The sequence below is a fragment of the Vicugna pacos genome, chromosome 6 (assembly GCF_048564905.1).
Source record: "Vicugna pacos chromosome 6, VicPac4, whole genome shotgun sequence".
Lineage (NCBI taxonomy): Eukaryota > Metazoa > Chordata > Mammalia > Artiodactyla > Camelidae > Vicugna > Vicugna pacos.
The window spans coordinates 60134180-60148879 of NC_132992.1; the positions used below are offsets into that span (position 1 = coordinate 60134180).

The 14700-nt window shown below is 34.8% G+C and overlaps 1 protein-coding gene across 3 annotated transcripts in view; it reads left to right on the forward strand.

Moving 5' to 3' along the window:
* LRRC9 (leucine rich repeat containing 9) overlaps positions 1-14700 on the forward strand; it is a 104605-nt gene that overhangs the window by 40652 nt on the left and 49253 nt on the right. For all 3 annotated transcript variants that reach the window (XM_072963151.1, XM_072963152.1, XM_031679105.2), the window contains 5 exons: positions 807-932; positions 3074-3208; positions 4241-4418; positions 6531-6751; positions 8157-8279. In XM_072963151.1, coding sequence (XP_072819252.1) covers positions 807-932; positions 3074-3208; positions 4241-4418; positions 6531-6751; positions 8157-8279 — 783 coding nt within the window. The remainder of the gene's footprint in view (positions 1-806; positions 933-3073; positions 3209-4240; positions 4419-6530; positions 6752-8156; positions 8280-14700) is intronic.

Genomic DNA, 14700 nt, shown 5'->3' on the forward strand with positions numbered 1-14700 from the left:
CAGGAATCAAGGGTAATAGAATACAGTGAGAGAAACATACTATTAAAGGGGGACCTAACTTGTCACCTCCCCTTATAAACCTGAATTATAAAGTCTTATGTTCTGTTATAAAAGATAATTTGATTGAACACTATTTTTTATCACAAAAATAGGTAGACTCATGCTAAGAAATTTCAGTATTCAATGATTATATTCAAGACTATCTCCAAGTATTTAAAATAAGCCCCAAATTTATGTCAAGAATCCTCCTTTCCCTACTTTCAAAATATATATAAGACTGTGTTCAACATTTTTAAAAGGGACTAGAGCATGATTGGTTCTATTAAACTGGCCATATTACTATGTTTATATTGTTGTATTTCTCCTTTTTCACTCAGTAAAATTGAGGGATTTTTTTCTTTTGCCAAATCAGGCTTCCTGAATGATCACAGTACAGCTATAGCCTTCTTGCCAAATTAAATGTCAAGGGCTAAAAATCTGTATGGAATCCTGCTTGGAGCTGACTAGCTGAGTGCTGATCCAGATAAACAGGAGGCACTGCAGTTGTTCTTTGAATACTTTTCACCACAGTCACTTTTTAACAGCTTACCACATTTCCTCCCTTCACCAGAGTAGCACCAGCCACCTTCAAATAAAACAGATTAATTCTTGAATATAATTTAATTTTAACTCTTATGTAAGCCTCTTTTTAGACATATATGATGAAGCAGGAGATGCATAGATGGAAAGGGATGAAGAAGCACTTCTTTCCATGCCACAACGTATGTAATATTTTGTAAAAATTAACTTTTGTTATTTTTCCCAAGCCAGCCACATTAAGGCTGAGTGTTATTGGCAGATTAAAGGCTCTTACTCATTTAGATGGAGTCCTCATTACTGAAGAAGAAGCAACAGCAGCTGTGAAATTTATTACTGGAACAAAGATCACTCAGGTTGGATTTTACTATTTAATATTTCTTGTTCTATTCAGAATATACAAATAGTATTTCCTATACTCTTGTTTTGTTTTGAGATTTTGTATTCTCTTTTTAGCATGGTAATCATAAAATCAATCCATAAGTCATATCACTTGAATTTTTTTTCTGTTTAAATGTATCCCATTTAAATACCAACTGGTTATATGGATTCTCATCCTTGCACACTACTCCAAAAATACGGGTAGAGTAACTGCTTTTTTCCTAGTCAACCTGAACTCACCAGAGTCCTTTCTAGAGCCTACATGAAAATAAGCAATTTTCCATGGATAAGGTAAGCTTAGAGGCCTTGAGAAAGCATTTAATGAATTGTTTACCTAATGATGATATTATATGTGTCTGGCTGAAAAAAAAAACAAAACCAAACCTGTTAACTTGAGGGAGGGTAAATTATCTAGATTAAGAATGCTACTTTAGCCAAGGTAGCTTCAACATCCAAAAATCTCCACTCTAGTTATCTACCTATTTACTTTTTGTGGAGTATTTAAATATTAATTCTTTAAACAATGTAATATTTAATTTTGGATCTATTCAAAATGAAGAAAAGAAAATTTTTATTGGTCAAAATAGAAAATTAACTCCTGAAGGAGAGATGGGGATTTACCATACCAGAAATCAAAACTTACTAAGATTCTGTAAAACAATACAGAATTGGCGGAGTTAAACAGATAGACCAATAGAACATAATATAAAGACCCACAATACATGGTAGCTCGATAAATAACAGAGCTGTCTGCACAAATCAGGAGGCTAGTCAATAAAAGGCCCTGGAACAAGTGCACTGAGGACTTCCTTACAAAAGGCAAAACCAAAAATGTTTTTAGAAGAAAAGATCAGAGATTATCATTTGACCTTGAATTAGGGAAGAATTTATTATGCAAGAAACAAAGAGCATAAATTATAAAATATTAGATTTGTCTCTGTTAAAATTAATGCATCTATTCCTCAAAGGGCACGCCATAAAGAAAGTGAAATGACAAGCTACATACTGGGAAAAGAAATCTGCAACAAATCTAAATAACAAAAATATTTTTTATATATTCAAAGTATATTAGGAAAAAGAGTCAATCAAACAGAAAAATGAGCAAAAGATTTACACAGACACTTCACTGGAGAGGAAATCAGAACAGCCAAACAACTTAGGAAAATAAGTCCACCACATTAGTATTCAAGAAAATAAACATTAAACTGCAATGATCTACCAATTTACAGCCACCAATCAGAAAAATATATTTTTTTAAATATCAAGTTTTATCAAAAATTTGAAGTAAACGTTACAAGTGGTACAACCGTTTTGGAAAACAAATTGTCATTATCTAATAAAGCTGATTATGTACATGCCTCAAACCCAGAAAGTTATATACTCTAAAGAAACTTTTGGATGTGTGCACCAGGAGTCATATACAAGAATATTCACAACAGCAATGTTTATAATAGCAAAAAAACTGAAATCAGCCCCAATGTTCATTAAGAGGAGAACTGATAAGGAAATGCTATATAGCAATGACATATGAATGAACTACAGCTACAGGTAGCAGCATAGATGAATCTTATGAATATAGTTGAGCAAAAAACACTACTCACAGAAGTATACATACATATTATTCAGTTTACATAAAGTCAAAATATGTGCAAGACTAAATAATATCTTATATATGGATACAAACATAAATATATAAAGCAGCAAGTAAATGGTAGATAAAAAATTTGAGATCATTTGATTGCTTCTTAGGGATTGATTGATTCACTTGAGACAAGTGATAGCTTCTGAGGAAAAGAGGAAAAAGATTAGGATGGGGCACACAGGGAGCTTTTGGTGTAGAAGGAATATTCTAGCTCTTAAACTGGTTTTATGGGTGGGTTATATGGTGTTTGTATTACAATAATCCTTTCAGTTTTACAAATATTATTTTGTAACCTGCTTAAAAATTAGTGAAATGTTATATTTAGATACTGAAAACATTTTAAGGCAAAGAAAATGTCATTTTAAAAACTTATTCATTGGACCACTCATCTAGGAAACAATACTTTTAACTATATATATAATTGGACCTCTTATGCTATTTCCTTAATTCATCATGTGTTTTTTATTTTATTAGTTATCTCTTTTACGGCATTCTAGTAGTAAAGAGGAGAGACCACGGATACTTAGTGTATGGCCTTCTGCCAAAATTCTGACACAGATTTCAAAGTTAGGACCACATTCACATCTGAGTGGAAACTGGTTCTTAAAGGTAAAGGTTAATTCTATTAAATCTAATATAAAAGCTTAATTTCAATTGATTTTCTGTCAGCTTTTGTCTGTGTATCATAAAGAGGGCACAAATAGGTCATGGGCAGAAAATTGGAAGAGCTAAATTAAAATTAAAAGGGAAGTGAGGTTGTGAGTAGTTATGTCACAAGGGCTAGGCCTCGACAGTGGTCACCACAGAGTTGGAAATTTAGGGTAAAGATACACTACAAAGCCAAAGGATACATTCTGATGATATGTCAAATTAAGCAAGGAAACTTTAAACCTCAGAGCCAGGGATCAAGCCAAAAGTTTGGGTGGCAAGGTGAAAGGAGTCAAGAATCCTGGCAAGGGAGTAGAGGCACTGGTCAGAATTCAGCCAAGAATAAGGGAAAGGTAATGGAGCACCAGCAGCTCCTTGCTTCATAAGCACCCTTACACCTCCTGCCAGGTATCAAAACCGCGTTAAGAGAATCTGCCCCCTGAAAATGGAAGATATTAGTGGCGTTATTCTTATTACAGACTAGACATAGATATTTAGCTGTGATACAGGCCCAGTAGCAGACCTGGCTGGCTCCACAGGGACTTCTGGAATTAGAATGACCTTTTAAATCTGTCCCGGGTTGGGCTAAGATGGCAGGCCTTTCTTTCCCTCTGTCATTGGACATGGGCCAATCTGGGAAGGAGCATGACCTTGAGCAAGGCAGCTCTCTGCAGCTGATGCTGTCCCTGAAGGAACTGACAGTGGAAGGCTTTCTGCCAACAGCACTCCCAGCAGCTGGGACAAGTCCCTCACTGCTGGGAATCTGATTGGCACAGATCAGTGTCTGTAACACCACATAAGCCCCTCTTTGGATTTTAATCTTGTCAAATCTTACTTTCCTGTAAACTAGAGCCTCACAGTATCTTTAGTTCCTAAAGGAATTTTTTGATGTTACTTACCACATATGAGTTATTTCATTAGCCTTTTTATCTTATAACATTTAATATATTGATGTGGTTTAAGAAGTAACAAATAATGTGAATTATTCTATAGATAACTGCCTTAAATTTAGATGGGCAACATCTCTTTGAAATCACAAATTTAGAGAAATTGGAAAATTTGAAATGGGCATCATTCAGCAACAATAATCTCACTAAAATGGAAGGCTTGGAATCCTGTGTTAACTTGGAAGAGCTCACATTAGATGGAAACTGCATCTCAAAAATAGAAGGTAAGGTATTCGAGAATTTGAAAGTCTTAAAATATGAATATCTAATTTAACAAGAGCAAAAAATGAGTAACACTTAGGGTGGAATTTCTGAAGAGGAAGATCTCCAGAGAAGTTTCAAGAAGGTTTGGAGTATTCTAAACACCTATTAGTGGGATCTGTGACTGGCTGCTATATAGAATGAGCCAAACTAGCTGACTCTCACCTCCTCTGCCTTCCCTCTCCTGTCTGCACCAGTGTTACCATCTGTTACCAAACCTAGCACATTACAAACTAGGCAGAAATCAGTATCTGTAGAGTTGAGTAAATACATGAATGAATGAGGTGTGCTTTTGAAAAAGATAAAGCAGCCCAGTTCATTTGTCAGAATATAGAATTAAGGTTACATTTGAGGACTTTTAACAAAATGAACATTTTATTCTATAGAAGTTGACAATCAAATGTACTATATAACTACTAGATAGCCTTTTTTTTTGGATGCACATACAAGTATAATTAAGCAGCTTTACTAATGTCTGGGTAGGTGCACACACACACACACACACACACACACACACACACACACACACACATGCATACTCATCTAGGTATAGAATATTTTGGTAACAGGGTTGTCCTTGTTAAGGAGAGAAGGTAAGAATTCAAAATTGTGCCTGGGAAAGAGACTTAATTTATACTTAATTCACTTTTGAATTGTATTATTATTGGCATGTGTGTGTACTACCTTTTTCATAAATAGAAAATTTTATTTAAAAAATTACATATGCAAAAGCAAGTATTAAACATCTTTTAAGAAACAGCATGTATAACATTTGTTATACTTTATTTTAATGGCTGTTAACAACAGTTTCTAAAACTTGCTTGGTCATAAGAAGCACTTAGGATGTTTATTGAATATATAGATTCATGGGCCTCTCCTCTGTAGATTTCAGCTGAGTAAACCTCGGGGTAGCTCAGGCATCTGTGTTTAGAACCTCATCACTCTCATCACTAGTCTTCCATTCTCATACAACAGGGTATTAGTTTTGTGTTGTGTATGCAATTGGGTACCCTATTTCCTTTTTATTCCCCCCATAAGACCATTGAAAAGAAGAATTCTTCAACCTATACCTTCTCTATACCCACTTTTCAAAGATAGCTATCCCACTAAACTTTAACAGATACTTCTTTTTTTCCGGACATAGGTATGTTTAATATCCATTTAAGGATTTTTACTTTGATGGTACATCTAACCTGCCCTAGATCTATTTACTTTCAGCATTGCATAGTCCCATAATAGTGGCTGGTGTAGAAGGGGAGCATGGATAAAATTTATGGAGGACCAATTATGTATTTGCCAAAAGTTATCATTGATACTTTTCAAATGCCATTCCATTTAATTCCATAACCCCTTAGATTTCAGTATATCTGTTTCATGGATGAGGAAAATGAGGCTCAGAGGTTACGTAATTTTATAGAATTTACCTATAGTCCCAGATCTAGTAGTGGTACATTTGAAACCCACTCCAAAATTCTTTCAACTGCATCATCCTACCTACAGTTATAAAGTGTCTACAGTATATAACATACATAAGGGTTAGATCATGGTGAAAGGTCACATTTTCTAAAGTTCTGTCTTAGAGTACTTTTAAACATACAAAGGTAGAATTAGCCAAAATGTTTCTTTTTAATACAAATGATGCCACAGTAAGGAATACTTTTCCAGAATGTTTCGTTCTAGTTTGTTACCCTTAATGTCTTAAAATGGGGGCTGGTGATTATTTTGAGCTTTGTGTAGAGCTTTGAGTTGCTGTGATGGTGACAATCTTAATTATATCGTTTAAAGGTTATTTGAATGCTTAATTCAGTATTTCCTACTGAATTAACCTTCCCTTATCACCTAAGAAGAACAAGTCTTCTTATAAATCCAAAATTGGAATTTAATATATTAGCTGGGACTTAATAAACATTATATTTTTCTTAAACAAAAGGAAAAACAATGATGATTAATACTATAAAATCCACAAAGCCTCTTGAACTTAGAAAAAGAACAACAGTAAAATGACCAGCCAGTTATTTTTTAATTAACCTTTCAGTGCTATCTAAATGTTTTCTTTAATTTGCTTATTTTTCTAGGCATTTCCAAGCTGACTAAATTAACCCGCCTCAGCATAAACAATAATCTTCTCACTGGTATGGAAAAGCATACTTTTGATAACATGCTTCATCTTCATTCCCTTTCTCTTGAAAACAACAGAATCACTTCTTTGAGTGGTTTACAAAAAGCTTTTACTCTGGTTGAATTATACATAAGCAATAACTATATTGCGCTCAATCAGGAGATCTACAATTTAAAGGTGACTATCTGGGGTACTAATGTTTTTATTTTTCTAAATATTTTTTGTTTCCTTATTACTATGAAAGTAATGCATCTTCATTATACATAATTTGAAAAATACAGAAAAGTGTAGAGAAGAAAATGAAAATCAAGACTAACAAGGTTTATTAAAATATATTTGCATTCAGTTTATGTATACAAGCAAACATACGTATGTGAAAGCATAATGTGCCCAACTTGATAACCATCTGGGGTAAATGTTTTTAGTCCTCCAATAAAATAACCCTAGTCCCATCCCTTCTAACTCCTGCCTTCCTCAGTATTTCCAAGGACTCCCCAACCTGATTGTGAAGTAAGATTCTTTAATTAAAGTTTCATGTTCTCAGAGAAATTGATTATCTTTCCCTTACGTACTGGTTCTTAACTGGTGGTTTCAGCTCTTTCTGGTCAATCTGGCTCAGCTTTGCTTTCTTTGATTATCCCTAAGAAATCAAGAATTCAAGGCTGCTGTACAGCAAGGCTTTACTGAAGGTTTGAATAAAACAGAAGTTTACTACAGCAGAGAATAAAGAATTTTCTTCAAATGTAATGTAGGACTTCACTGTTTCTGAAGTTCAGTGGCTGTTTCCTACCACTGGGACTCTCACAATGGCCTCTTTCTTTCGCTGATACATATTGCTAGGACATTATCTCCCTACCAAAAAATTATGTCCATTTCCTGTCCTTACTTACATGTAGCCTTATCCTCACTGTACTCCCCAATATAACAACTTCTAGAGCTTCACAGTCAACCTAACCAACAATAGCAGGAAAATAAACCATTTTACATTACAGACGCTGAGTAGTTTTACTCCCTCTTGTCTTAACCTCTCCCATCCATATCTACTCAGGGCCCTTCCTTCATAACAAATGCACATCAAAATATCTTGCCTACTAAGGAAGCACATTTTCCCTTAAGATGAATTCTGCTTTTCTCTTACAAGGCAGGCGCACTTCAGCTTTATCCTTCATCAGAAGGCTATGTTTTTCATTGTTTCATTTCACTGTTATATCTGTACACATATATACTATTTAATATGTACATACACACAATGAAATAGGCCACTATTCCATAAACAAAGCATATTGCTTAAACTTTGCTAAGTTCTCTACAAGTCTTTATCAGTGGTAATACATTTAGTACCAGCATCTGAAAACGGATTCTAATCATATAATGTAGACTACTGAAGTATTGCACAAAATTAGATCTTATTGGTCTAAAAGGGTAACCCTGGCACTAAAAAGTACACTTAAAAGCACTCAAATCACTATGAAGTGATAGAGTAATTTAAATATTAAAATTCAAGGATGATTAAATTCTTAAGGGGAAAAAAAACTTGTTAGAGTGATGTATATCTCACCTTAAATGTATTTTTATCACCCAGGGTTTAAGTAACCTGGTCATTTTAGACATGAATGGAAACATTATTGTATGGAATCAAGAAAACTACCGGTTGTTTGTAATATTTCATCTTCCAGAATTGAAGGCCTTGGATGGAATCTCAATTGTAAGTCATTTTAGGACTCATGACATTTGTCCAAGCTTCATATTAACACATTCATAGCCATAATCATTTTGAATGTTGCTTTATCACTAGTATGTTACCCGAACTTACTATGCTTATTAAAATCTAGTTCTTCAAAGCACATTTTAGCTTTGGGTTTTAAAGTTTTCTCCTCTGGCCAATTTTTAATAGTCTAAATTGAGGTGACAGGGGAGAGAAGATGCTGCCTACATTTGCACCTACTGAATTCAATACCTAACAAATAGCACAGTTTTATAGGACAGGATAGGAAAAACTGCTCTGGAGCCTTACCATCCTCTTGGGCCTAGAAACAGCTTCCTATTCCTGAAAAACTATAGTTGTTAATATTTAAGAAAAATATATTTGAACCAACAATTGATATGTCAACATAACTAGTAAACTATACTAGTAAAAAATAACATTTTATACTGTGTAAAAAATAATACAGAATATAGGACTGAGTATGCAAGCAATATTTGGAAACTTGGATTCTATAACAGGTAGGTTCATACAGGGCTCTTGATTCCATGTAACAGGTTAAGTGCATGACAGATGCGTGCAGAATAAAAAGGTTCCCTGTGTATCATTGCCTAGTCCCTGTCAGACAATACAACTCATCAAATTTCTAGAAAATTGAGAGATAGTTCATGATTATGTGGAATTTTGAGGTGCTCTGAGAAAATGACTAATTCTAGCCCTGCTTTTTCAGGGCCCTCTTCAGAATGAAGAATCAAAAATTCTCCCCCCAACATGAACTGTTCACTTCATGAATCTTGTATTTAGGTTTTATTTAGGTGTTGGCTTTCACTGAGGGATGTTTTAAAAATAGTCTTATGAAACTAGAACTGCATTTGCTCTAAGGATGTTGTTAAGAATCTTACCCTTCCTATTTCTCTGTGCCCTCATTTGAAGGGCTACGTGAGAAAGTGCTCTTAGAAGTAATTGTAGGAAAACATTTTTCCCCTAAGGAAAAGTTATGCTTTCCTTACTGACAATGAGTAGAAGAATTTAACTATTTTCCTTTTAACTTTGACTGCCTAAAGGCTCAGGGCTAAATTTATGGTTTAATATCAGAAACCCTGCAGGACTTTTCATCTATCTGTCCCTAACCCGTTTTGATCTATATAACTTACATCATTCTTGGTCTTGATCTTCACTATTTATTATTTGCATTTTCCTATTTGATTATATGCGCTTTCTGTAAACGGCCACAAATTCTTGGTAGAATGAGGTAGAATATAAATGTATGAATTAATAATGCGACATGAACTAGACTGAATAGTTTAGACTTTAATTGAGAGGTAATAGGAAGGCATTGAAGATTTTTAAGTAGGGGGATAATAAATTCAAAACTATACATTAGGAAATTTAACATCAGTGTTTACAGTGATGAAAGATGAAAGACCAATAGGAGACTATTAAAATAGTCTACATGTGAGGTAATGAGAAACTGAAATGAATGACAGGGAAGTGACTTTAAAAATGGAGAGCTGAGAAGTATGAGAAATACTAGGAAAAATTGACAAGAAAAGCAGTTTCAGGAATAAGATGATTAGTGTTGGACACACTAAATTTTATATGATAGTGGATCATCTGACTGGAGATGGCAAGCAGGCAGTTGAAAACACAGGCCTAAATTTAGATATAGACTTTTAATTTACATTTGTTTAGATTTAGAAGTTATTTGTAGTATTGAAAGCTGATAGTTAAAACCAAAAACATATGTAAGATTGTCTAAGGAAGGAGAGTAGAGAAAATAAACAAACCTAAGTGAGGCTTTCATACTTCCATTTAGGAAATGAAAAGAAGACACAAGAAGTAGACGTGGGGGGAGGCAGAAGAGCAGTATAATCCTAGAGTGTTTGAGATGTAATTGGACATGGACTTTAGAAATGACATGGTCCAAATCCGTTATTTTATGGATGCACACAAAGAACTGATTTAAATGACTTATTCCAAGTGACATGACTCTTTAATGGTAAAGCATGGACAGCTGAGCCTCACTCTGTGCCCAGGGTTCCATGGATAGATAGATAGTCACTGCCTTCTTTGGAGTGGGAGTGAAAACTAAGGGAGGACATACACCGTGGAGAACCAAAGAGCAGTCTTGGTAATTGTATTTTCATTTTTTTCCCCTCTTTCCACAAACTTCTGTTTTTTAAACATTATTTTTACAGAAGAAGTACAGAAAAAGGTCGCCAATCCCTGATTTAGAAGGCCATTAATCAAATGTTATTTTTATGATTATGAAAAATACAAAAGCAATGGTATTCCTAAAGCTGAATTAATATATTGTTTAAACTTATTTTGAGATTGTATCATCATTAAAGGTACAACCAGAAAAACATAACTAGTAGGAGATACATGTATTGTGTGTGTGTGTGTGTATCTATATTTGTACCTGTATATGTATATTAAGAGATTTATTAAAGGAATGCTTAACAGTTGTGAAGGCTGCCTAAGTTTCAGATCCAATGGGCAGGCTAGAACTCACAGTCACGGACCAAAACTGCTATCAGTAGGTGGATTTCTTCTGTCTTTCAGGAAAGTCTCAGCTCTACTTTTAAGGTCTTTCAGTTACTTGAATTAAGCCCACTCAGTTTATCCAAGATGATCTGCCTATTGAAAGTCATGAATTAGGAGCTTTAGTTGTATCTGCAAAATACCTTCACAGCAACACCTACATTAATGTTTGATAGAATAACTGGAGACTGTAGTTTCACTTACTTTCCATATCTGTTGTTTGGTTGGTGCATACACCTTTAGGATTGTTATGTCTTCTTGGTAGATTGACCCTTTCATCAGTATGTAATATCCTCTCCATCCCTGGTAATTTCCTTTGTGTTGAAGTCTATTTTATCAGATATTAATATAGCCACTCCTGCTTTCTTTTGACTGTTTGTGTGGTATACCTTTTGACATCCGTTTACTTTCAACCTACATATATCATTATATTTGAAATGAGTTTCTTGTTGACAGCACACAGTTGCATCATATTTTTTTGTCCACTACTGATTTCTATATTTTAAATAATTGTTGACCATTCTCATTTAAGGTAATTATTGACATGTTAGTGTTTAAGTCTGCCATTTTATTTTTTGTTTTCTGTTTTCTCTATTAATCTTTCTTCCTTATTCTTTTCCAAAAAAGAGAAAGCTTCCTGTGAACTACGTGAACATTTTATAGAATTGTATTTTGATTTGTCTATAGTGTTTTTTAGTTTATCTCCTCATATAGATTTTTTTAGTGGTTTCTCTAGGCAAAAGACGTAAGTTGAGCCTAATATGTATTACATATATATATTATAGTATGCTAGTGTTGACATTTTTACTAGTTTGGGTGAAGTATTAGAAGCCTTATTTACTTTTAAGTCTGTTTCTCCTCTCCTGTTTATAATTGTCTTAAATATTTCCTCCCTGTATATTGAGAAACACATCAAACAATATCATACTTTTTACTTCAGTTGATCAAATATAATTTAGAAAAGTCAAGAGGAGAAGGAAAGTTACTATGTTGATATATTTCCAGTGTGCTTTTTTCTTTCCTGGTAGTCCAAGGTTCCTTTTTTTTTTTTTTAATTTCAAGAACTTCCTTTATCCATTCTTTTAGAGTAAGGCTGCTATTGACAAATCATTTGATTTTCCTTCATCTAAGAATGTCTTAATTTCCCCTTCATGTCTGAATGATAATTTCTCTGGATGTAGGTTTCTGGGTTGACAACTTTCTTCCATGATTTTTCATCAGAAACCATGGACACTAGAAGAATGTAGCACATTTTCTGAATAAGAACCACAATATTCTCTGGTTTCCATAATTTTTGATGGAAAATCTACTATAATTCAAATTGTTTTTCTCTTATAAGTAAGATTTCATTTCTCTCTTGCTTCTTTCAAGATTTTTTCTCCCTTTAGTTTTCATAAATTTGATTAAGATTATGATTATGTGTTGACATGGATTTAGGGGGAGTTTTCTTCTTTTGGGGTTTGCTCAGCTTCTTGAATCTGTAGATTTATGTCTTTCACCAAATTTGGGAAATTTTCATACATTATTTCTTCCAATACTTTTTCAGCCCCACTCTATTTCTCCTCTCATTCTAGAAATATGGTGATAGTAATGTTAAATCTTTTTTGTGGTCCCACATGTCTAGAATATAGTCTGTCTCAGTAAGGTAAGGCTCATTTTTTTTGAAGTCTATTTTTATCTCTTTTGTTTATATTGGATAATTTCTATTCTATATTCAAGTTCACTGATTCTTTTCTCTGTTCTCTCTATTTTGCTATTGAGTCTATCCATTATGTTTATTTGGTTATGGTATTTTTCAATTCTAAAGTTTCCATTCTTTTTTTGTATCTTCTCTTTCTTTGTTGATACTTTTTATTTCTCTGCTAAGAGTTTCTATCTTTTCATTTGGTTCAAGGATGTTCATAAAAGGATAGTGAAGCATTTTTACGATGGCTGCTTTGAAATCTTTGTCAGATAATTATAACCTGTGTCATTTCAGTATTGGTGTTTGTTGATTGTCTTGTCACATTGAAAGTGAAGTTTTCCTGATTTTTGGTATGCTAGATTTTTCTATTGTGCACATTTGGGGTATTATGTCACAGACTGTGGATCTTATTTAAATCTTCTATTTTAGCAAGCTTCCCTTGACACTGTACCAGTAAGGAGATGGGACAGCACTTTGTTGCTGCCAGGTGTAAGGTAGAAGCCTTACTTGGCCTCTGTTGACAAACTGGAGGAGTGTTCCTCATTAACTGCTAGGCTAGAGTAGGAGCTCACACTCCCCACAGACTTCCACTGACTTATCCTGACTAAGTAAGACATAAGTGCTTCATTAATGCCCCTCAGACACATCATTACTACTGGGTGGAAGTGGACAGGCTCTCCATATGTCTCTAGTAACACTTGTGTGTCTGGGTACATTACTGCTGGGATAGGAAGAAGGTCCTGGCTCTCCATTTAGCAGGGATGGAGGAGTGCTTTGTTACAGCTAGGCAAGGGTGGAAGTCTATGCTCCCATTCTGCTATTCCTAGTGGAAATGGGGCTGCAATTTATCCCATGCTATTTGGCTGCAGTAGACCTGTTATTGCCTAAAAGTTTTCTGTCTTACTAAGGCTGCCCCTATTCCTTTCTTGACTAGAGAGAGCAGGCTTTCTCAGAGACTTTGTTTGTTTGTTTGTTTTCTCTTGTTGGCATTTCTAGACTTCTGGCTTCTCCAGCACCTAGTCCAGCATATATGAGACAAAAAGAAAACCCAGATCTAAAGGAAAAACTCACTCCAAGTGTTCCTTAACTCTCACACTACTACCATACTCACAAAACTTTACATCAAGTAATTCTCCAGAAAAAGTCGGAGGTCTGAGAATTCAATTCAGTTCTGATATTATTTACCTGGAGATACCATCAAATTGCCACAGACCAAAGGCTTAGTCTCACAATACTGCCCTTGCCCCCACTTTGGATATCTGTCATAAGTCCAGGATGTCACTTGTGCCTCTGACTAACCCTATATAGGAGGTTTCCATGACCCCCTGCTTGGGTTGATTAATTTGCCAGAGCAGCTCACAGAACTCAGGAAAACATTTACTTAACAGATTACTGGTTTATTATAAAAAGATGTGACTCAGGAACAGCCAGATAGAAGAGCTGCATAGAGTAAGTTATAGGAAGAGGCACAGAACTTCCACGCTTTCTCTGAGCACGCCTCTCTCCCAGCACTTACATGTACTCACCAACCTAGAAGCTCGCTGAACCCATTCCTTTTAGGATTTTATGGAGGCTCCACTACAGAGGCATTATTGATTAAATCTTTGACCATTGGCAACTGATTCAACCTCTAGCCCTTTTCTCCTTCCTGGGAAGTAAGGGAGTGGTACTGAAAGTTACAACTCTCTAATCAATGTTGATTCCTCTGGCAACCTGCCCTCATTCTCAGGGACTTTCCAAAAGTCACCTTGTTAACATAAACTCAGGTGTGGTTGAAAGGGACTTGTTATGAATAACAAGACACTCCTTTCACTTTTATGGCTCTGGTGCCATTTCAGGAACTGAACACAAAAAAACCCAAATATTGTAACAAAAGATGCTGCTATGACTCTTGCGTAGAAAATTTCAAGGGTTTTAGAATCTTTGTGCCAGGATCAGTAGACAAAAACCAAATATATATATTTCTTATTATAAATCACAGTATCACAGTCCATGCCCTGGTCTTTGAACACAGATCCTTTACAGCAAAATGATTATAAAATTCAAAAGATATTGGCATATTACTATAATCCCATTCAGTCATTATCCAGTCCATAATGATATGGAAATGTCTCCCAGGATGAGGCCACTCACATTTGTAGCCTTCTATTGGAGACGTTGTCAGGTTCCAAAAGCAGGAGTGGTCTTGGAAAACAC